Genomic DNA, 25,932 nt, shown 5'->3' on the forward strand with positions numbered 1-25,932 from the left:
CTGAAGCTTCAGCAATCTACTTGATAAAGGGAGGAGGTACAAGACTGTTCAAATCTGCTTGTTGTTTGGTTGTACTCGTTGTTTTCTGTTCGTACAAAAAAACGTATAGTGTCAAGACGCTTTTTTAAGCGATGGTACGGTCCTATATGTGATGTTTTTGATTATTGTTTTGTTTTGGAAGCTTCAGATTGACAGTGTGTTGTTGTGTGGTCCATTTAGGTTTCAGCTCATTTAGCCAGTAGGGACAGAGTTTGATAGCATTTTAACAAATCTAAATCAACAAGGTTTTGAATCTGGCATCCAATCTTGTTAGGTAGCTTGTTTAAGTGATCTTCCTAACAACTAATTTCCCTGACATTTAAACGGAGGTTTAACTTAGTCGACAAGAAAACATTCACAAAACAGTCATAATTGAGCACAATTGAATCTGTGAAGTTAGATGCAACAGTTAACCAGCATTAACATTAAGGCTGCTGTAAGCGTTGCCATTGTTTTAGCTAACTTCCTGTCTGTTTTGCAGTTAGCAATCCCCTCCCTCATCTCAATGTCACCACACTTGCAAGACTCCTTTCTTTTTTTTGAGGCAGCTCTCTTTTCCTCCTTCTTTTCTTCAAGCATTTTTTCTCCACTTGGCCTATTTCCCCAGCACTGGTAGCTTTTGCTACCAGTGCTGGTAGCTCTTGCTGTTCTACCATTGCGAGTGTAGGTACCAGAAAAGGATGATCCTGCTCTCTGCGCGTTCCAGACAGGATGGGCTCTTTATTGAGACATGGGTTACTGATCAAACACTCTGTAACAGTGATTACTGTTGTAAGATATAGCTATTTAACACTTACTTTAATAAGAAAATAATGCTTACAATCACAACATTCCTGGAAAGGTAAAAAGGAAAAATAAAAAGGAACATTTTGAAGTTCTAACCTGGGTCTTAATAATTCTGGTCATTTGGGAAACTGGGACACCAACAAAACAACATATGATGAGGCAAAAAAGCGACATCTTCCTCAAACCTTTTAAATAAATAATTTCCGACAGTTTAAACCACAGTAAACCCACAAAGTAGCAAGTATTATGACATAATAAAACATTCGAAAGGCGTTTCTGGATCAGTACATTTGGCTGACATATTCAGAATGCACAGTTAGGCAATTATGAGAATAAGACTCAGTTACAGAGTTCTGTCATGTCTTATTTTACTCATTTCCTTATATAAGGAAAGCTATGCTGAGTTAGATTATAAACTCTGGCAGATTTTCTTCTTCCTTTTTAATTAAAATTAAGTTTAGTTGAATTGAGATCAAATTAATGTATTCTTTAACAGTTTTTAAGCTGCATGACTGCCACAGTTTAAGCACTAGCAGTAAAGATGACACCTACATAGTTTTTCTAACCATCTGGTTTATTTTCTGGACATTGCTTTAACTGTGAGGGTTAAACATGGGACTATAGTATAGTATACAGTGTAATGATTATTGCATATGTACAGTCACTGCTTTTTCCTAATTACATACTTTGATAGACATTGCACACATTTCAGTTACAATTTCTATATGATAATGATGTGGATTTTTAACATGAGGATAAAGTGCATACAATGTAGTTTAGTGGCTGTAAATTAAAAACACAGAGCTGTGAATGCAAAATCCCATCCCTTAATGAAAGGTCAAGTGTGAAGGATTTATTGGTGTCTAGTGGGGAGATTGCAGATTGCAACCAACTAAACACCCCTCGTCTCACCCTTCTATATGGTGGCAGCTAAAAATGTAACAAAAGAGCCAATGTTTGGTTCGTCCGTTCAATTCCAACTTTTCCAATTAAGATTCATCAGGTTTCTGCAAAGGCAACAAGTGTACCTGGTTATATTGATTAGGTTCGCTACATATTAGATTTGTATGATGGAGGGGCACAGAGACATGTGGTGGAGTTGGACCTTTTAGTTTTTTAGCTTTTGACTGCAACATGTTTTACATGTTACTGACGTAGTTACCATGAAAGCTTATTATTCAGTGGCAGGCGTCATATCCACAGGGGTCACTCAGCTTTAATGGGAACTTCATGTTTAAAATTATTGAAACAGTAATGCTGCTTTGGTATTTGACTTCACACTTTAGTTAATTTGTGTTAATAGCATTAAATGTTTTGACTGCCCCGAGTATCATTTGAATAATGTTGACACTGAGAGTGTATGCACACACACACACATATACACATTAACCTCATTAACCTGAATTAGTTCTGGGCAATGACATTTCTCTCCTCCTTCTATATAAACTGTCATCTGCCAGTTGTTACAGTTAAAGCAATGATACTAACTGCACCTGGAAGTGCCAGCTTCCTAGATTTTCCTTTTCATGTATAATTTATCCATTCATAATTTATTATTAATACAGGCCCTTTCATCTCTCATAAACTGCCGCGGGTCTCAGACACGTGTTGCCGGAGAGGAAGCAGAGAGGAGAAAAATGTCACCAGCTCCCCTAAATGTGCCGTTTTCTTTTCTCTTGGAAAGAGTATTCAAAGGTGTTTAAGAGGAGATTATAAAACAGAGGGGGTACTCTGATACAGGATAAGTGGATCTAATATGTCTGTTATAAATTGACTATAACAGGCAGAATACAGTAAACAAGATCTTGTTTCTGAAAGCAGCCATGAAAAGAGTTGTGGTACAGTACTGCTGCTTGCTAAGCCTGACTGCAAACCAAATAAAGAGAAGCACATAATGTGAATATCATTAGTTTACACTCAAGATTGCACTTCATATGCAAGAACTGAAAATTGAGAGTTGCATGTCAAAAACACAACAAAATACATTATATTTTAAAAATATATTATTAAGTCTAAAACTAAGAGTAACCACTTTGAATGAAGCAAAAGAAGTGCAGGTTTAATGGAAGTAGCCACCAAAAGGGTTAATATTGTACAGGACCTAATGAAGTTTTTATGGGAGTTATTTTGTGTGGCTATAATAACAATAACACAGCTGTGTGTCACTAGCACCACCAAGGTCACTACAATCACAGTCACATATGTTCACTTGTTTGTAATAATAATCAGTTGGCAATATTAACTGTAAGAGAACATTCCTTAAAATGGTGGGCACAAAAACAGAAAGGAGCTACCAGCAACTAAATATGAATAACCGTGCACTATAGGACTTAGCAGTAGACCTTTGGTATACATGTTTGAACAATGGGATTCAGGCAGTTCAGATTAAATGACTGATGTAGTTTATGTCTTAGAAATCTGGATAAAACATAACTGACGTTTTGGAGGACATTAACTCGGTCAAGCACTTAGCAACAGGTTGCTCTAATGCAGCGAATCACAACAGTCCTTTAATTGATTTGACTTCCATCAAGGTTATAATGTTCATTTTCTGTCGGAGCTGTTATAGAGATATGTTGATTCAATGTAGGATCAATTTAAGAGGCTTGTAATGCAGTTGAACTGTATTGCATTATACAGGGAATAGTTTCTGTTACTCAGCCTGATATTTAAATGGCATTTGTTCCCCATCAGTAAGAACCACCTGTCAGTATAACACAGCAATAGTCAACCACACCATATACTACATCCTCCCAAATGACCGTAAACGACACCTCTCTAAAACATTGACGTAAGTAAGTTTAGTAAGTAACTTTATTTATATAACACCTGTCAAGCAGAGACATCACAGATTGCCTCACAGAGGCAATAAGGTATAAACAAACAGTACATGGTCACATAAAACACAATTAAAGCTGTTAAATAAAGAGAATCTACAAATCTTAATTCAAATTGGAGAGAGTTCCAAAGCTTAGGAGCCGCAAAAGCACAGTCTCCTTTAGTTTTAAGTCTTGATCGAGGAACTACCAGCAAACCCTGATTGACCTTAAAGACCTACTGGTGATATAGGGGGGCAGTAGATATTTGATGTAGAACATTGTAACCTTCATGAAGGTAAGAGTAATTGCAAGGCTGCATTAGTTTTCGCTAGGTGTACCTAATAAACTGCGTGTCTTCCACATTTCAAAAAGGTTTTCCCATTAACAACCCCAGTCCCCACAAAGCTGTATTTAGACACAAGGCACCCTATACTAGTGTAGAAAATAACAGAAAGACAGGTGATTCACAACTAGAACTCCCAACAACAGTCAAAAAATGACAGTCGACAGCAATTAATAAGAAAGGGTACAAGGGTCACGGGTACAGAAAATGACAACAATAAAAAAAAAAAAAACATTCACATTGGTGGCGGATTGCCAGAGTAGCATTCAGTATGCAGGATAAGGCAGAGTTTGATGAGTTTAACGAGACATCGTAACATCTCCAGCTGTGTGGCGACCAGTTACTTTAAGCCAAAACATGAACTTCTTACCTAACCAGAGCACAAGTGTTGTCACAAGAAAAAATAGAAAATTGAACCTAAAGATAGAAAAAGTTGCAACAGAGGTTGCAGAAGTGTAATTGCCAACATTTATTGTGGTGATTGGGTTGTTCCTCTGATATGTCATAGTTGTATGCCTGCAAAATAATGCCAGTATAGTCCAGTAAATAGAAAACCACCAGTCAGGCTTTTCAAAAAGACAGATCAAAGTAATGAGATCATTTTCGGTTGTGGCTCGTGTGGTACAGAGGCTAGCTTGGCAAGCGTACAGCACTACAGCCCTCTCGTCTGTGTTTAAATCGTCTAACGTGGCCTAGGTGTTAAAACCATCCTTCCTTGCTTTGTCCAACATCCGGTATTACGCATGGCCAGCTATAATTCATTTCACCGGGAAGAAATTGACTAATGAGACAGTAATGCTGTGTTTATTCATACAGAGGCTAAGGCCACCCATGGCTGCTGCCCTCGCTGAATCAAATCCACAGGGATTTCATAAGTAGCTAATTTGATATGCTGATCCTTTAATGTACTTGGATGTGAGGCTCCATGGTAATTTGCCAGTGATGGGTACTATACCAGGAACATGTAGACCCATTTGTTAAACACAATAAGCCAGCTTTAAAATGAGGTCTCTCCCAGCTAAAGATTGAGAGTGTGTGTGGTTCACTCAGTCCGTCTCTGTGCTCAATACAGCTGAGCAAATCTTCATGCACCGCTGTTTCGATGTGTGAGAATAGATGCGTCGACGTGTGTGTGTGTGTGTGTGTGTGTGTGTGTGTGTGTGTCTGTGTGTGCCAACCATTGCTGACAGGCAGATCAGCTCTCTCTGATCACATCCGCCCTAATCCCTCCATCCAACCCCCCTCCCCCTTCCTGTCTCTAGCTTCACATCTGGGTCTTTCTCCCACTCACGTGTGCAGCCAGACGAGCTGCACACTCACAGCAGGCTTCCCTTCACAGCTCAACACACACACACACACGCACACACACACATCACTGCACCGCTCGGCTCAGCTTTAGGATGTGGATTGGAGAGCGGGGAGGGGGTTCTGAGACTGCAGTAGCTGTATGAACTTCCATCTTTCTTCACCATTATTTTATTCATTTACAAGAGTTAATAGGCTGCTGCGACTATGCTATAGCAGACCAAACTTTACTGGCACTCTCCTTAATTAAAGACTTGAAAACAGTGGAAGCAGTGAAACAATCCATGAGGCACGGATGTATTTAAGACCTCAGAGCATTGCGCGGTAGTCTGCAGATTCTGTCACAGTGTTTATGGTTGCGTGCTTGCATCTTTAAGGTGCTGGTATGGAAAGGCAGGTGGTATTGTTCTGACAGCGGGCGTCGAATGCATTTGACAGCAGGGGAGAGAGAGAGAGCCAGAGAGGGGGAAAGGCGGGGTTGTGACAAGGAAGTGTGGAAGATAAGATAGCAATGGAGTTAAAGAGAGCCTAATGGTCCAGTGGAGCGAGAGAACATCCGCGAGGACCCTGGAGAGTGAAAGGTAGAAGGGAAAGTGGGAAAACAGGGGGAGCACGTGAGGGAGATAGACACTATTAGCGCATTGGAGACAAAAAAAGATTGAGGTGCAGAAGGATGAGAATAATGAAAAGAGAAAATTTAAGAGCCATTAACTGACCCCTACACTAATGACAGAGAGAGATTGAAAGACATAGGAATGAGGAGAAATGGAGGAAAAGAGATTAAAATAGAGGCAGACAAAAGGAGTAGCAGGAGAGAAAGATTAGGTAGAATATGAATGAGTGAGAGAGGCAGTCAGAGGGAAATGGAAAATGAGAGTGAGAAGTTGACTAAGTAGCATTAATAAAAGGGGTTAGCGAGAAACACCCTCCCCTGTCGATTCTGTAAGCTATAGCCGAGTCCAGAGGCATAAGTCAGAGCTGACTCACATCACAGGCTTCATTCATCAGAAGGCATCACTAACGGTTAAAACATTTTCTCTGCTGTAATTACTGAGATTTCAGCTGATGAAAAGAGTGTGTTTTAATTTATAATTGTGACTCAGAAGGAATGGGTGATCGATTGTCTTTGCCGGCAATATTACATATAATATTAACGCCTGTGGAGGTTTTTTTGTTCCAAAGTGTACATAAGAGTGAGGCTTCTTCTGCTGTACAAAAAGATCTATTATTTCCAGCTTTACCATCTGTTCAAGAAGTAATGTAAAGGAAAGGGCGGTCCTGGATGAATGGCATGAATTTAAAGTAAAATATAGACATTATCCTTTAACAGTCAGTAGGTCTGTTAATTGGCGACAGCTGGCGGTAACACATATTGTGCTCCTGGGTGCATATTGTTGTTAATTATGGTATTTGTCTATACATTACAGTGATGCTACAATAGAGTTTACAAAGGGGGCTGCTCTCTAAATGACTCAGATCAGTTGTTGGCGAAGGAGTCTGCATTTTTCGGATGAATCGCTGCACTTTTTTTTTTCAGTTAAGCTTGGCTAATAAAATAACATTCAAAAGTTCCATATATCAAATATATCTGCTTCTAAAAGCTGCAGAGTTACCTAGTTGGGCAATAATGACAATCTTCATTATTGTTTTGACATCAAACTCCCAAACCCAGTTGCTAGCGTTGCAACTCTGCAGGCTAGATGATTGAGCCAACATCGTTTAATTTTTTTTTTGCTTTTGAAGAATTTATGTAGATACACAATACACACTTGAACATCCATCAATTTTTTCCCCAAAACATTGTTGAGATAAATCAATTCAATCATTCATTCATTCACTCCATCAAGATGAACCCACATCGTTTCCTGGGAATCATATTTGCCTATCTGCTGTTCTTTGTAATTAAGCAGCAATCTTATAAATGTATTCAATAAGCCAGAGAGAAATTATCCGATTAAGCGCTTCGATGGCTATCAGGCACAAATATTTTCCTAATCAACAGATTATGAAAGGTTTACACCATCCCTCCTGATCTGATTGAAAATTCATCATTCATACTGGGGCGGATCAGATTAGTCTCTTCTGATTTTTTATTTTGATTGGGTTATTATTATGATTATTAGTGGAATATGAGGGTCCATGTAAACGCAGCTACTGTTATGTGTCTGGTGTGAGTTCCTCTTCCTATACTTAGCAGTTTGTACCTATGTAGGAATGAAATCATAAGAAAAAAATCCTGTAAAAATATAAGAGCTTCCATCAAGCTCTATCCTGAATTGGCTTGTCCAGCACTGGTGTAACTTATAACACTAATGACTGCTCTGTAAGATGTGCCAGCAAGCCATAACACCAGAGCTCTGGCACTGATGCACGTACATTAAATATAGCCACAATTAATGTTATTAGTTACACCTGTGTTTGACAAGTCCAATTGTCCACTATGAGAAAGGTCTGCCATCCATAATCCAGCTGAATACATAGAACATGTTGAGTAAACGGCGAGACTGAACTGGAAACTCAGCCGCTGTTTACACATAGAATCCAGCTGAATGCAACAAGTCATACGGCTGCATCCCTAGAGCAGTAAGGGTTTCATTTCAAGGGTTTTACTATTTTAACCTGCAACCACTGTATTGTAAAAAAATTTTAGGTGTGCATTCTGGGATTTTACAGCCATACTTTATAAGAAATTCATACTCTTAAATATCTCCAGGGTATCTTTGTTGATTTGGTGATTTCTTTTCCCATACATCATCCTGTTGAGACTTAACTCAATTTTTGGAACCAGCTGCCCAGACATTCATTTAACCTGTATTCACTTTTCTGCTCTACCGTCAGAAAAATTTCAGGTGGCGAACCCACTCTCTGTGTGCATTTAGCATGATGAATGGTTTTGAATGCAGCTTGCGGGGTGTATTGATGGCTTGCTGTGTCAGACTACTGTAAGAGTTTAATTTGGGCCTCAGGAAATTTTCCACTGTTGGTTTTTCCACTCCAGGTGATTCATTAGGAGGGTGGTTACTGTGTGCGCTGTGTTAACATGCGCGCGTGTGCGTACAGGGTTTTCCCTGGCCCCCTCGTACAGCTACGGTGGTAGCGGACGTGTTGAGTTTGTAGAACAATATATTGTCTTAGCGTCAACGTCTCTATGTGCACATGTCACATTGCAAACGATGGTATGTAATGAGGCAAATAAAGCCCATAATAGGACACTGTGTACCATTTTACTGCTCGACAACTAGAAAACTTAAAAAAAAATTAGTCTGACTTTGCCACATTTGTTAAGCATTCAATGAAAAACACTGAAAGTGTGTGAAACATGATTTAATTCTTTTTTTTGGTGTAGGATTATTTTTTTAAATCAAGAAAATATGAACGCCTATCTACTTTTTGTATTTCAGTTGCACCTTTCCTCACCAGCAAAAATATGTTTTTGACTGTGTGTGTGAGACACCAAGTGCATATAGTATGTCTACATCCATGTTTGCCTCTGCCGTGCTGTACGAGCACGTGTGGGGGTTTGCTCGCTGTGTGTTTAAGCAGCTGGTTTAATACAAAGCTATAAATCGTACTCTCAACATAAGTTAATCCAGTCTTGGTGAAGCTTGTAGGCTCAGCAGAACAGCTCTATTGTCTCCTCTCTCTCTCTCTTTCTCTTCCTCTCTTTCCTCCTGTCTTTGTTCGGCTACCAACAGAAGACCAGAGCACCACCTTTGGAGTGGCAGACAAAAAAAAGGGCATTTACTGATTCTGTGTTTTTGTTTTATTCATCAGGTTTACAAGTTAATTATGATGTGGCACTTCTGTGAAATGATGATATAGACCATACTTAAATTTGACACAGTTATTAGTAGCGCTGTGCAGCAATTGTGGCGACACAATCTGTGCGACGATACTGAAAACAAAATAATTCTGTTGTGTTAATGGTTAAACAGCGTTGCAACACCAGGGACTTTACTTGTTCGCTCTGGTGAAGTGTGGTGATTACTGTTTGACTTTGTTATATGCTTAAAAAAACAGGTCAAAATGGTGGGAAAAAATGTTTTTTAACAGTTTGTTTCCAGCATATCTTACTTGTTTAACATCTTAGTTGTTATATGGGAGCATATGATCCTACTGCTCTAATTTAACATGTCTACTTAATATACTTGTTGAATCACATGCATAGTTTTGTTTACAGATGCTCTGCTTTGTTCATTTAATCCAAATAAAATATTTTTGCCTTGCCACATAGCTTCACTGTGAACCAGAGATCGCATTAACTGAATATTTTTCATCATTGACTATCGTACTGTAATGTTAGTAATTCACACTCAACACTGTCAATAACCATGTGAAGACCACCTGTAGAAGACCCTCCTTGCTATCTGGGTGCTGGCTATACCATGTCTGCATGAAAGCTTTGACGTTGGTGATTACAATTGTTGCTCAGTCTAGGCATGCACCAAGTAATGTGTTGAGATCACATTGAGTGCTGAAGCAGCTGCAAGTTTAGTTGCAAAGCGCTGAAGGGCATTGAGTTCCTATTCTTCCATTTTCTTCCTCAGCGTGCAATTGATTCTGGCCGCGTGATCTCATTTTCACACATTACACTTTCCTGCAGAGCTTGCAAAGGTGGCAACCAGCCTCTTTCATGTTGTCTTAGACTTTTAAACATTCTCTGGAGGATACAGTTTTACACTTTAGATCATTTGTTAGTCATGAAGATACAGTTTGAGTTAAGCATTGTCACATTTCGTGAATAATCTTCTATGTTCTACGGTTATTGTTTTACATCTTCAGAACTGACACAAGGTGACTCAGGAACAGATTAAAAATCATGTCAAGGAACATCTCATTGTACATGACTGCTTGTGGCAGTTTGTTTTGACCCCTGTCTGGGGCGAATGTGTAGAGCCAGGTGACAGCTGACAGCTCCGCTCATCTGGCTTCATTTACTGCCGTCTTAAACATGTTCAGATGAGTGTGAATAGATTTCCTGTTGCGTGGTGATGAGCAAAACAGTTGTTGTCTCCCTCGCTGAGATGGAGAAGAGAAATTTTGTCTTGGGACAGATGCGCGTACACACACACACACACACACACACACACACACACACAGCCTCACACACCATTTTTCACAACCAGAGACAGAAATATGAAGAATACCTATAGATGTGTGCACACAGTTTTAGTCACATAAACATGACGATGGAGAGATGTGGTCACTGACCTTCATGTGTTTATGTCTCATTGGATTAATCACAACACAGGCAGACTGACTGGCAGTGTGTGTCAGAGTGTGTGTGTGTGTGTGTGTGCGTGTGTGTGTGTGTGTGCGTGTGTGTGTGTGTGTGTGTGTGTGTGTGTGTGTGTGTGTGAGAGAGAGAGAGTTTCCATCTTTTGACTCTAGCTCGTCTGAAGTCTGTCTTACAGGTGGCTTCACTGAAACAATGTACATTTAAGCAAATTCAGAAAAAGTGAAGGTGAAGATTTGTTATAGTGATGGAGGTAAATTAATGAATTAGTTGATGGAGGGAAAATTATGAAAAAGTAATTCCAAATGTGACAATAAAATAGCATAGTAATTTGGCATAATGTATTTCTTTCTCTCCGATTTTGTAGACATCCACCCATCCATTATCTATGACTGCTTATCTAGCGCAAGGTCTCGATCCAAGCTGACATATAGAGACTAACAACTAACGACTAATAACTGTTTTTGCATTCACGTCCAGACCTGCAGGCAATTTAGAGTAACCAATTACTCTAAACCTCTATGTGTTTGGACTGTGGGAGGAGGTACCCAGACCAGGGTACTCACAGACACGGGGACACGGGGAGAACATGCAGACTCCAGACAGAAAGGCAGACAAGAGGCTTTACAATCCTAACAGCATGCAACACCATCTATCCTTAGAAACTTCAATTTGGGTAAAGAAACTTAGCCAGAAAGATGGGGGAAAATGGAAGGAAGTAGGAGCAACAGATGAAATATCCCTCTTACGTGCAGCACGTCGTGTATAGAATAGACCAAAATAGCAAATTACAATATGGAAAATCAGGATGACAATATTACAGATTGTAAAGGTAAGACTAATAAAAAAAAACTTAATGTAACACTTGAAAAAAGAAAAAAAAGAGAGTTGGTGGGTTGATGCAAGATGAACATGATTGTACTCAGAAGAACATTTGAGTCACAAATGTTTGTGGTGTCGACCACACATTCAGCACATAAAAAGAGCCTGATGGACATCTGAGCAAAATATGTTGCTCATACCGATGATGAAAAAAAAAAATTTGCTTTGTTTTTTTGTTCAAAAAAGATTGTTGATGATATATGTTTTTTACAGGCTGAGTAAGCCTCAGGAGATCTAATATTAACTAAAGGGGGATTTAATGTTATTAATTATATGATGACCCATCAGTAAGTCAGTCTGTGATTCATCAATGATATAATTCAGCACTTTGTTCTTTTCTTTTGAAAAAGGATCTTCATGTGGTTTAAACAAGTAACAATCCTGTGTCATTGTTTCAGCTCTTTTCTTTTTGATAGTACACGCAATGAGCACCAAAAATATCATGTCAGTATCCCTGTAATGTGCTCTATAGTATACTACAGTACGCTAATGACACCCCTCTGCAGCTGGGAGGATCTCATATATCTAGTATATTGTATGTGAAGCACCATCTATGTTTCAACTCCTCACCCTCCTTTCTCTCTGTTTTTAGGCTTCTGAACCATCGGAACATTTCAACGGACAGGACTCCCACGCTGCCGCCCACGCTCAGAGCGGCAGTCACAGCCACAGCAGAGCGACTCATTCCCTCACCTACAGAAACCCCAGCTCCATCTCCTCCTCCACCCACCAGACACAGACCCAGGGCTTATCGCAGCATCAACCCGGGGTTCAAGCACAGGCCTCAGATGGAGGCGTCCCCCCTGGTCTAGCCAGCACCCTGGAACACATAATAGGTCAACTGGATATTCTCACTCAGGTGAGCAGAATGTGTGTTAATCTTTCATGACAAACAGCATGCATTGTACTCTGGCTGTGCCACCAACGCACACTGTTCAGAACAAAAGCTCCCTTTGCTTTTCAACCTGCCAGAGGCCAGAGATGATTTAAACAGCTCAGACACTGAAGTATTAAAAAAAGAACAACCTCCTGTGAGTTGTTTGTTGCTGCATTACACACGTGCGCTTACTCTACACAGATGTGTGGTAGATAAAAGCACAGATGCCCTGACCTACAAATAATATTCTCCAGATGTGAGGGAACAGGCTTGTTTGGTACAGACTCCAGCAAAAATCACACCATCATAATCTTTATAAATATATTATATTTTTATATTTAAAAATATATATTATTTTATTTTTTCGGTGAAAATGAAATGCAGAAATTACCATTCCAACTACAATCGTCACTCAGTTCACTGAGTGTCGAGATAATGGCAATGAACATTTTTTTGGCATATTATTCAGCTCTGTTAACCTGGGTCACTGCTTCACTTCTGCACCACAAAGTAGAATCCACTCTGGAGAGAATGAGGAAAAAAATTCAAAACTAAAATGTGGATGAAATTATACTCACTCATAGATACTAACCACCTAAATAAACATGATTTTTTTCATCAAGATCTATGCATTATTCCTTGAGAAATGTATGGAAATGTCCAAACACCCTATCTTGCAATGTTACAGAAAGAAATCTATCTATTAACCAAAAGTTAATGAGGCCTATTCTGAGTGTTAAGCATCCAACTAAGTGGTCTTCAGTTTCAAGAGATAGTCCATTTCAGGCAATAACAGGAATAAATATTCATATATATAATTTTTGTGCAGTTTTGGAGACATTTCATGTATTTAAAACATAGAATCAGCTCAGGAGAGGTCGGTTATTGTGCCAGGGTCACTTATGGTTTTAGGGGGAAAAGTTGGTAACAGTATTCTCCCCTGTCATGCAACACTGTGTAGACAAAGTTTTAATCCTTAAATTATTTTTGCTTTGGGGCCTAACTTATTTCAAATGTAAATGATACATTTTGGTTTTAAGTTACACAAATTTACCCATGTCAAAATAGCCATTACTGAAGTGATGAGGAAAAAGATCAATATAACCTGTGATTCCAGACTTTTGAAAGGTAGCGTATATACACACACACACATACAGTACATACACGCACACTCACACCATGCTGGCTATGTTCGGTGTGGCTCTACTCTTGTGACTCCTGTGGTTGTTGAAGGCCAGACACAGTTTGAATTCAGAACAAATCAGAGCCTGCAAGACTAAAAATAGGCTCTTGAACAAAAACAGACAATAACAGCTATCAGATAAGACCAGAAGGTCTGCTTCTCATCAATTTATGTTAAGTTTTTTTATGCTGTGCAACTTTATTTAGCTTCATAGATGTGATACTGAGAGATTTTTGTGGAAAAATAGTTGTAGAATACAGTGATTGCACCTGTTGAGTTTGCAACTTGTATTCATCAGTGTTATATATTTTAAGTGCATTGAAAAGCTATACAAGTTTTTGTTGCTGTTTTCTTATTCTGCAGTGTTTGAGGCTGCATCTGACCACACCTCATCACAAGGCGTACCTCACACCTATCTCATTTATTTATGCTGCTACTTTTCTGTCTTTTCCTCTCAGTGTTGAGATGCTGTAAATGAACACTCTGCATATGATTAAAAACCATAATCCCTTCAATTACATAGAAGGCCTTTATCATGAATTATGTGCAGCTGTGGATGTCAGATATTGAAAAGAATCACCAATTAGTTTTAAGCTCAGTGCATTCCTGATATAATGACATCAAGCTTTTATTTCTTATGCTGATCCAAGTGTGTCTACATGCCGGGGAGTAATTCATTTAAATTGTTTATTTACATTTTTACCATTATCCTATAATTGCTGCACATTTTCTCCTTAGTATTTTCTTTGAGCTGTTGAAAGAATCACCAAATAATGAATCACCAGAGGAGTGATGTTGCCCCAAAAACAGACTTTGTTCTCATACGTCTAATCTCAGGACAATTTTTTATCACTGGATAAGGTTTCAAGTGCCAGAAAGAATAGTGAAGGATTTTGACACAATAGATTCACTTATTGTGAGAATCGAATTAAGGAAAATGAAAGGCGGGAGAAAAGAGAGAAAAAAGAGCATCATAAAGAGACAAGAGTCAGGTGAAGAGGTAGAGGACGAGAAACCGATGGGAGGAGCTGAATGAGAGAGCACAGAGAGGTTATGTGTGTCTGTGTGCAGGGTTTTAGCCAGAGGTTGTGAACGTGCCCTGAGGAAAACACATCATTCATATATGAGTGCCGGCAGCACTCTGCCTCACTCTCTCGTAGTAAGTGTAAATGCTTAATGGCCCTACAGAGATGCAGCAACACTTCTTGTGTGTGTTTCTGTCAAAGGTTTCTCTCTTGCTTCTTCTTCTTCTTCTTCTTCTTCTTTACTCTTTCCTCCCTTTTAAGCTGCAGTCCGGCATGTGGGAGCGTTTAATATATGCCCAGGGCAGCCAGGCAGCTAGCTAACCCCTACCAGGAGGGTGGTGCCAGTGTCTTTCTTGCAAGACCGCTGTACCCCAACCCTGTTACCAGATGGATCATCTGTGTTTGGTTTCATCCTTCAGCTCTTTTTTTGTTTGGTTTAAATTCTTCAGTGATAGATATATGGATGGGTTTTGTAGAGCTGTCTTTATAGATTATATTAATGAACCTGAACCAAATCCGGACATTCTTTATTTAAACTTTTCTCGGAACCCAGCTGATACTGTACTGTGTAAACGACTAATTCAAAAACTAATCAAACAAAAAAAAAACATATAAAAAGAATAAGTAAAGAAAATTTACCTTTGACAGTCCTGCAAATGGCTTTACATTAATCCACTCATCATCAGGTGGCAGTAATACGTGAAGGGTAGCAGCAAGGCCTGCGCAAAGGCAGAGAAGAAGAAGACTGCAAGCGAGTGAACGTGGATTTAAAAAATGCAGGTTTCAGGCAGAGTCGCCCCGTTGAGATGAAGTCTCGCCACCGTGTTGTTACTATTGTAAGACTCATATCTGTGCAGGAGACCAGAGAGAACGGCATTTTCAAAAGTCTCTGCAGCTCTAAGTACTTCTGTAGCTCTTATCTGAATCTCTTTTAGTTTCTCTCCTGTGTCCCTGTACTGTCTGATATCTGCTTTATCTTAATGATTTCATCATATACGCTTTCAGCTGTGTCAGGAGTTGTGTTAAGTTGCTGCTGGTGAAAACCCAACATATACTGATTTTGCTGCTTCATAGTACGGGGGACTTTAATTGTAAAGAATTTATAGGAAATTAAACATCTTTATCGTCACATTAGCAGAGCTTTGTTAACAGCTGTTCTTCGATAGTAGGGGAGAAGGGGAGAGAAAGGGAGAAAGAGTATTTATAAGTGCTGTGTTGACCACTATTTAAGATAAGCAAGTCATCAGTTAAAGACACACCATCAAGCAGGAAACCTTGTTGTAGTGGAAATTAAAATCCCTGACGTGCTGGGCTGATGTGCGAAGCCAGCACATGTGTATGGTAAAGCCCCACTAGACATCATTAAATGTAAACAAAGAGCACCTTTTAATTTCCTTCCTACACTAGGTGTTGAAACTGAAGAATCTGAGATTGGTGTGAGAATCCACACAGTGAATTTTACAAGTGGACCTGTGCAGAAGCCTGCATAAAAATCAATAAAAATGCTGCAAATAGCACAGTGGTACAGGCTCCGACAAGCTTTTTCACCCCTACAGATGTTAACACTGGCCGACAAGCAATCTGCACCTCACCTGCTTTTTTTATACACACACAAAAAAAACTCAACTGTTGTTTGAACAGTCTAGTTCAGTTTAGTTGCATTGTGTTGTAATTTTTATTCAATCACACCGCTGGAACTTAAAATAGGTACGTAGGACGGTCTGAGGCTCAGAAATGGCTCTACTATCAAACCAGATTTACTCAATAGAGTGAAAAATTTGCGCAAGTGTAACCTGTTAATTCTCTAAAAACTTTATTTCTAAGTCAGGCTTGTGTCAGAGTTTATCTCCAAAAAAATTCACTGATTCTGTTTTATAGTGCAGGAAAAGGTGTGAGAAGTGATAGAAGTAATAATCTAACACTCTTCTTCTAATTTCTGTTCAACTTTCTCTAATATGGCGATTTAAATTACTGCCCCCCATCCTCTGGAGATTAGGCTGACAAAGTTACATTATTTATTTCTGCACTATCTTCCCGCTCCTTTATAAGTCTTTTCCCCGGCATTATTTTTCACTGTTACTGCTCTTTGTAACTCTAATAGTCGAGGAGACTGGGAGGGAAGACGATGAATTATTCAGCATCGGACTGAAGCTTCCAAAGCCACAGTTTGCTGTGTTAGCTGCTTTTCACTTGTCTGCTCCTCCACCCTCCCCCAATCCTCAACCCCTGTATACCCCTTTCTGTTTCCTCTCCCTCTGTCTTATAATTCATCATGTACATGTTCTCTCATTACTCACACTTTCCTTTTCTTTTACACTCTGCCTCCTTATTATGAATAATCCTGAATGAAGAATTGATCTCTTTCTCTCTCCCGATTTCATTGACCAGTTCAATTTCAGTATCGCCTCCTCTTCCTCAAGTTTGCGTGAGAGGATTTTGTGAACTTTTTCTTGGATGTCTCATAGGGGAAACTAAAACGTAACAGAAAGTATTTTATCAACACTTGTTTCTTTGATTTCTTGTTCCTTTTTTCCTGCTCTGTAATTCCCCCAAACTACCAGACAGATTAGCTAGAATTTTTTTCAGCTTAACCTTCGTATGTGTCAGAACAGAGATTCATACATTACGACCTGTCCACTGACATTATATTCCTGTTAAAGCAGCTGTAATTTTAGCTGCCAGGAACATGAGGAGAAAGTGAAAGAAACAGGTTACTGGATTTTACTCACAACTGTTCCTCAGAAAAGATAAAAAAAAACTATTCTGTGACCTTGAGTGAAGTTTAGGTTGTGGACCACATAACTGTTTATTTTCACCACAGTGAGATTTAAAGGAATTGAAAGCAATCTCTCATTTTTATGTTTATAGTAGTGCTCTGGGAGAATGCAAGCATGTGTCTTAAAATTGCTCCCAGGACTTCTTTTACGTTACCACAACTCTGTGAAATATGGAATCTTACAATAGATTAGAAAGCATCATAACAGTAACGTCTTTCTATTTGATACAAACATGGTGGTATTTATATTTTCCAGTCTGTTAACAACTTTGGAAAATCATATAAAAGAGAGGCTGGGCTGGTATAAGCCAGTATTTGCTAATTGAAGATATATTATTGCTGCAAATATGATCTGATAAGTACCAAGAAATTGCTACAAAGAAAGGAAAGAAAACAAAGATACTGATTGTTTGATGTAGAGCTGAAACTATTTAAAAGTGTAAAACTTAGATTGTGATGATTTGCTGCTTTTCTCTGTTTTACGTGTATTATTGTAAACTGAATTATTGTTGAATTTTGGACTATTGGTCAAACAAAAATAGACAAATCAAGTCATGACCTTGCACTGTGAAATGGTTGTGTGCACTTTTTTATAATTCTATGACATTATAGACTATTATTAATTAATCAATCTTAAAAATATAGTTTGATGCTCTAGGTACCCCTCTGGCGTCATTTCTTGAAGTACTCTCTCATGCAGTAGTGTAAAGAGTCTGAGTCAGGAGTAGGTTAGGGTGACTGGGTGAGTCATTTATAGGACGTTTCCTCGGGAGACTAGGGTTCACGTCCTGTTTATGACCGAGTGTCAAGAGTGATTTGTTTTGAATGTATGTACCATAGTAAGTAAACATGCATAAATGACGTAACTGATGTCACGTACGTCAGATATGTTAACCCAAAGTTTGATCTTTTCCTAACCCTAACCAAGTAGTTGCCTAACCGTAAATAGTTTGTTTTTGTTTTTTTTTGCCTAAACCTAACCAAACTGACCATTTGACAACATAAATAACATTGCACAATTCATTATATATCATACTATGCAAACTGTTTGTCTGCACGTTGTATTTTGAAAGTCTAATCTGATGTTGTGTATGATGTATTGTTGCTAACGTGACCACGGAGCCTTTATTTTGAAAGTCTAAGCGGACATTGCGTATAAAGTACAGGTTAACTTGACCGCGGAGCCCTTCACGTCCAAAACTCTAGAGATGCTAGAGAGGTATGTAGGGTGTCATAGTTTAAAAGCTTAAGATCACTGACCATCTGCTGATTCAATGAGTTGGGAGTGAGTGTGTTGTGTAAACACTCAGCTGAGGCTTTTAACTAATGACTGTTTGGGTTTTTATTGGCTTCCTGCCAATACAATGGATTTTGATCTGGTTATGGATATAAACAGTGTTGGTTCTCCACACCTGCAGCTCATTAATATTGGTTCACTGACTTACTCACAATATCAGTCTATCAATTCTTTTTTTTCTTCGTGATTTTATCAAATCACTGACACCAGTCTGTTATTTTATACTCTTCTTTTTATCCCTCACACACACATCAGTCAACTTCTTTAAAAGAAAAGAAGTGACTTTGCCGCCTATCACCAGCACCGGTTTGCCTTTCTTTGACTTTCAGACTATTGTAGCGTGGGTCATACCAAAGCTATGAGAGTTTGTAACAGAGGCCAGTAATGCTCAGGGCGATGGAGAGTATAATGTGTTCTGGAGAGAAAAGAAAAACAGCTCACTCTATTTTTAGGAGCATAAAGATTTAGTTTCTACTCCAGATGAAAACTATATGCCCGTATAATGTTGCCGCTGCCTGGGGACACGTGAGGAATCACACACACAAACACTCATAGCCGGCTGGGCTGAGGACTGGGTAGCCATATCAGGTTGGTAAGATAAACAGGGTAGTATTGATCTAGAAAACGGAGACAGGAGCAGAGAGGGAGAGAAAGAGGAAATACAAGCCCTGTCTCTCCAATGATGCATAAAAAGCAGGAGCTGTTATCTGGTTTGATGACCCAAAAGAAAACACCACTCGCCCACATATTGTTGAACTCATTGACATCTGTGTGTGCTGTGTGTGTTGGAATATGAGATTTTTAAAATTCCTCGATGGTTACATGTTTGATTATTCCTGCCTGGCTGTGTGTGTGTGTGTGTGTGTTTGTGTGGCACAGTGGGTTCAGCGCAGGACCTCGATAGCCACTTAACAAACATCTGGATTGTTGGATGCAGCATGCAGAACGTGCTGCACATGGTGACTTGATACTTTTGGTTTGCAGCCATTTCTCTGATAACCTGAGTTTACGTGATTTATTGGCAATTATTAGACAGCCAAAGTGAAATTTGAGCTCCCAGGTTGTGTTCAGGAGTAATGCTGCATTCAACTGTACTTGGCACAAAAAAAGAAAAGACCTCCGACATGGAAAAGTGCAATAAAACGGTCATTCAAGTTGGAATCCCCAGTCGGAAACAATCGCACAGTGAACAATTACCTTTTACCTTTTCACCATTTTTTACTGTGTGTTTTTGTTGTGAAACGTGTTGTGACAACAACTTTGTAGTTGCCATTTTCACTTTCATTTATGCTTGATAGAAGTCTCAGTATGAGCCTAGTCCTCCTTTCTCTTTTTAAATGTGCTAATCTGAGTCATCAGCTGCTGTAGTTGCCTGTTAAGTCCCAAAACTTGATATACTAACATACATTTGCTGCTTACATCCATGTTTTGTCGAGCAGATGCCGACCAGACTCATTTAGATTGGAAGTCAGAATATCAACTTGGAAATATCGATTTATGACTTGCATTGCAGCCTTATAAAACCTTATTCAAAATCCAGTTAAAACTTTATAATAACTTAAATAACTAAAAATCCAGCCTTGGATAAAGAGCCTTTCTCAACGTTAATATGTCTATATAAGAACAGTATACGATGTACTATCATACTTCTGTTGTCTATTTAATATTCCCGTTTTTTAGCAGCCTTTAAAGAACATAAGTCCAGGACCTTCTCGGGTTCAAACGTCACGTCTCGACAAAACATTCAAGTTTGTAAGAATCAAGGGGCTTTGGATAGCTCAGACATGCCTTATAAGAGCAGGAAAGAGAGGTGTGAACGTGTAAAAAAGCAGCTAAAACAACTGGAAAACATACTTTAGAAGAGATTTTTGGTAAATCTAATGGATATGAATGCAAGTAGCTACGCTGCCACACTTTAGCTTTTTCCGTGCTCACAAAGTAATCGTTATTTATCGTAGAATACATTAATTAAAACCCAGGAAACAATTGTTTGTTCAGAAAGACTGATGACAGACATGCTCAAGAAGAGATTGTATTGGGGGCAGGAGCTAGTAGATTGGAGGCTCTCCCGGATATGAAGTCTTGGCTTTGGCTCTGACACATCTATCTATCATCAGACAATAAGGGACAAGTAAATGTAAGGACTGTTTTTGCCATTGATGAATTTGGTCCACCAATCAAATCACACCTGCACTGTAAGTTTTAGGATAATTATTTGAAATCTGATTGCATATAGTGGTTAGGATGTTAATTTGGTTAAGGAATTATGGCTAAAGCAAGAGTACATTTATAATCTGAATATTGAGTATACGTCCTGTCCTCTTTCCTAAATCTGTCTCTCATGTCCTCTTTTGAATTTGTTTTCATTGTCTCTTGCTCTCAGTCTTTTCACATTAGACTCTAATAAATTTGGGGTACAAGTGCAGTGAGTTTACTATTCGCAGTATGCATGACAACATACACATTTACTTTGGTTTTCATCAAGCGATAGAACTTAATCCGTGGATGGAGAAAAATACTGAATGAGACAAATTTCTTTAATCAACTAATCAGATATTGCCTCAACTCTTTAGAAATCCAATAACCAATTATCAGTTAATCACTTCTTTATTCAATGATAGTGTTACAAGCATTGCCCGGATTGTATCAAGCGACCATTAAATGTTCATGAAAAAAAGACATCCCTGGAACATAATGAAATAAGAGATAAGGAGAAGGTGTAAGTATGTAGAGCCTTCATTTGAGCTGCGTATCATAAAATGGTTTTGAGTTACCCACTGTAGAGTTTTAACCACTTTTGGGGTAAATTAAATAGGTTGGTTTGACATGCCTGTCTTTCTCTCCAGCAAATACACAGCTGGGTATGTTTTGATAAATGACTAATCTCTGCGCTGCTCTCTAGCAATTTCAAAATTTCACTCGCTGGCACACAGGGAACATGAAATTACAGGTCAAGACATGTTGACATATCTTTCACTCACTGGTCCAAATCTAGAGAGCCTCATCTGTCTGTGGATGACATGTTTACTGTATGATTGTTTCTGCCCTGAGCTGAATTTTTTGTTGCCAAGCAGTGCTTTCCAAAAACTGCTTCCTCACTGGGATTGTGTTTGTCACCAGGCAACCTGAGCCAAGTAAACAATTTGGAAAACTGTCGACACTTTTGTGTTTCCAGAAGAAGATTCATTGAAATTGCTGTCATTTTTATTTAAAAACGCATGTTTTCCTTGTTTCATCATTTTTTTTCTCCTGCAGATTTCTTCAGTGTGGATCATTCATGTTTTCTTTCCCAGTCACCTTGCTGATTCATGAAATGATTAGATTATAATTGAAGAGAAAAAAAAGTCACACAAGTCTCACATTATCTTTACAAAATACCAATATAGTGACTTAAGATTATGTTTGAAGTGCCTTTTCCGGACATGAATCATCTACTTCTCACTCTGTCTCTGCGGCCTTAATGTGGCTGCTGAAGTTTAGATACAATAGAAAGTGGAACCTCCAGCTCCATCCTCAATAATCTGTTCAATCAGATGGCTACTCCCCTGGAAATCACACCTGTAGGCTCCTCTGATAAAACACTCTCAATTCACACAGTGCTCAAATGTGCGGCCACAAATATACAACAAATACTGCCACTGTTTGGAGGATGCTGAGAGGAAAAGTATGTCGCGCTGTGATCTCACTACCCACACATACCCATCCTGTTTCGGATAGCGACTTTCTTGTCTTCTCCGTGTGCGTAAGTGTGTTTATGCAACTGTGTGAGAGGGAGGACGAGAGAGTGCGTGCCAGACACAGAAACTCTGGTGTTTTCGGCTCAGGCAGCAGATCTCTATACGATAATCAGCTGGATTGTCTCGCACGCACCACATCTGTCTCAAACACACACAAACTGCCTCTTTCACACACACAAACACGGTCATTATATAGTCATTACTGTCAGGCTGATGCTGTACAGCCCTCTCTAACATGCTCTTTCTCTCTTATCCATCTCCTTCCTTCCCCTCTGTCTTTCTTTCTTTCTTTGTCTTGCTCCTCTCCTCCTCTCTCTGCCTCCATCCAGACGGTTTCGATCTTGGAGCAGCGGCTGACACTCACTGAGGACAAGCTCAAAGAGTGTTTGGAGAACCAGATGGAGATCGGAGTGCATCTCCAGAGACGAGAGGAGGCCTAAAGATGGCGGCATCAGAGAGAGGTTAAGCTGCGGTGTGACTGGAACGGGGTCACATCGACACCATTTACAGAAACACACACACAGCGGTCTCTCGTTGCAACACATTCACACTTTCAGCAAAGATTTGGCGCAGACCGTTTTCCTGACAGGACTTTAAATGCACACGAGCCTCTCTGCTGCTGTACTGTGTCTGGTTATTTTACAGAGATATCAGAAGTGAAGGAATTGAATATTAGAGAAGTTGTTCCTCTACAACAGTGCTGAGAGCGCAGTCCCGTTTCTGCTGACGAAGGACCTGCTACTAGTCACTGTGTGTGTGTGTGTGTGTGTGTGTGTGTGTGTGTGTGTGTGTGTGTGTGTGTGGGTGTGTGGGTGTGCACAAGATGGCTGCAAAAGTGTAGACACATGCAAGAGACTTTAGGACTTGCCTATGCGCTGCACGTGTGGATGCTTTAACTCTATTTGTGTGTGCAGGCTCGAGCAAAATGGCGTCAGTAAAAGAGCTCTTCTCATTGAACTACAACCAAAATGTACAGACTGTTTTAGTTGCACTCAGGCCAGAACAGGAATGTCATCATTTTTAAACCGGAGAAAGAGAAACTAATTAAAACAGTTACTGCAGAGCCAATACAGTGCCTTTATTGTGTTTTACATGAAGAAAATTGATGTTCAGATTTCGAAGTTTTAAACTTTGTTGTTTTTAAATAATAACTCTGGTGATATTCTCTATTTTTTGTTATTATCAACAGCCCCTGTGAAAAGATAAAAAATCTAACTTTGTTTACTATAAAAACAAAAAGTTCCTTCATTACGTCAACCCCACATACACCGTCTTGCCTCCAAAGTTCACCCAAAAATAAAAACTGTCATTATCTGCTCACCGTCATGTCAGGTGAAGTTTTGTAGTCCACAAAACATTTCTGGAGCTTCACAGCAAAACAGCGTTGCAACATTCTCCAAAACAACTGAAGTAGATGGAGACTTGTTTTAAAAACTTTTTTTTAAAAAAAAAAAACAAACATAAAAAGGTTCCTTTCAGCTCGTCTGAGATCCCACATTAATTTGAAAAGATGGTGTTTACAGTGCACCCACTTGAGACGGGATGCACTGATGCCTTTAAGTTTTGCAGCTACACTGAAGATTAAACAGGGTGTAAATAACGTCTTTTCAAATCAGTTTGGGATCTCAGGGCTTCCAGAGACTTTGATTGAACCAGATGCGCTGTATGGAGCCATTTTATGTTTATTTCCATTTATTTTAAAACAACTTCTACAACCATCTACCTCAGTTGTTAAGGAGTATGTTCCAACGCTGTTTTTCACTCTGAGGCTCCAGAAAAGTTTTATAGACTTCAAAACATTTACCGACTTATCACCAGCATGGGGGTGAGTAGATAACGACTGAGTTTTCATTTTCATTTTCATTTTGAGTGAGCTCCCCCTTTCAGCAGATTGAGTATCAACCATGACAACTGATCTGTTTACATTCAGTCAGTCACTGAAAGCTTCCAAATCATTTTGTTAGAGCCACAGCAACCCTTGGCCTCATGTTACCATACATGAATATGATTTCAGTGAGTTGATGTATACAGATTTAATATTTTACAAAAAGAGAGTACTGGTATCCGATCATTACTCTACTGGCAGGATAGAAGTTCTGAAAGTAGTCTTCAAAAAGTGCATTATTTTCTTCTGTTTAACTATTTTTTTCCTAAAAAATACATTGCCTAACAATGTAAGAAACTTATTTGGCCTTTTTTTAACAGTAAAAATATTTTAGTCCAAATTTTAATGATCAAAGTTCATCAATGAGGAACTCCATGCAAAGCCAAGACGCGACTTTGCTTTGCCACTGAATGCAAATGTTTCATTTCTTCCTTCGCTTGTGTAGAAAGTGAACGGAAGACGAATATTCACTTGTGTTGATTTCACGTATGTGTGACCACGCCCTAGAGAGACGGACACATTGTTGGTTTTGGTCTTCTCACTGGACAATGATAAAAATGTTTTATTTTATTTTTAATTTTCAATTAGTGTGATGGTGCTCTGTTAGATTGCAAGTTGGATTTTCTACTCTGTATGTGAAGAACTGCTGATTGTTTCCTGTTCCGTCCTTTTGTACCATTTTTGTAATTTTATACATTGAAAGTAACTTATTGTGTGAACCTTCTTAATAAATGTTTTTCACTCTTTCAGTATCTCTGACTTGAAAGTAGCTGATAGAAGGAGTCCAGTCGCTCTTTCACAACACTGAGCTCTGTTTGTGTATAGAGTGAAAGAGAGTTTGTTTTCATAATCGTTGCCAAATCCATGATGTCACCAGTTACTTTTAAGGATCTGTTTCCTGCTCTGATTGGTCCTCAGAGGCCGAGCAGAGAAATCATGACTACTCCGTCTTTATTGTCCTCAGCAGAGACGTTAAGATCATGAGCCGTGAGCTGTGTCATCTATTGCTCGACGTGATACATTTTCAACCCTTTCTCTGCCAGATTTTAAGTGATGATTTATCACAAGCTAAATATGGCTGTCCAAGATCCTTATGTTTCACCCCCTGAGTAATTACATAACCTGACCACTGATGGTGGATCAGTACTTTTTATTTTTAGAAGCTTTAATGAAAATGAGCCTGAGGCTACGCTCAGACGCACGCTGTGTTTTCTTGAGGAACGGATCCATCCGAGCTATAAAAGAACTATTCATTCATTTGACTTTTTTATGTAACAAACTGGTGATATGTTTACATACTAAGGTAATGTATCAGACTGAGTCCTATTGTGGAGCTCTCTCTCGGAGAACAGTGTGGCGTCATTAAGAGGGGAAAATATTAATGACTGTTTCTTTAAGACCCGGCTCTGCACTGATGGAAAAAGAAGAAAAACAAAACCGGAATTCTGGAGCTGTGCTGCCGGGCCCACTCTCTTCCTTCCTGTCTGGGGCCTGAGGACACACACATACACACACACACACACACACACTTACCATACACGCATACACACACAGGCACTCATGCCAGAGAAAACGGCTCCCTTTACTATGGGCCTCAACCAGACGGGCTGCCAGGAGCTGTAGTGGAGGAGAGGAGGGGCTGAAAGAGTGGGTTCAATAACTGCAAGTCTTGACTCTGTGTGTGTGTGTGTGTGTGTGTGTGTGTGTGTGTGTGTGTGTGTGTGTGTGTGTGTGTGTGTGTG

The 25,932-nt window shown here is 39.3% G+C and overlaps 1 protein-coding gene across 1 annotated transcript in view; it reads left to right on the forward strand.

Annotated features, from left to right (window-relative positions):
• poc1a (POC1 centriolar protein A) overlaps nucleotides 1–23,663 on the forward strand; it is a 40,162-nt gene extending 16,499 nt beyond the window's left edge. Inside the window, exons 10-11 of the mRNA XM_073468731.1 lie at nucleotides 12,003–12,269; nucleotides 22,635–23,663. Coding sequence (XP_073324832.1) covers nucleotides 12,003–12,269; nucleotides 22,635–22,745 — 378 coding nt within the window. The 3' untranslated portion in view covers nucleotides 22,746–23,663. The remainder of the gene's footprint in view (nucleotides 1–12,002; nucleotides 12,270–22,634) is intronic.
• The last annotated feature ends 2,269 nt before the right edge of the window (nucleotides 23,664–25,932 follow it).

Source organism: Pagrus major, chromosome 6, assembly GCF_040436345.1.
Source record: "Pagrus major chromosome 6, Pma_NU_1.0".
NCBI lineage: Eukaryota > Metazoa > Chordata > Actinopteri > Spariformes > Sparidae > Pagrus > Pagrus major.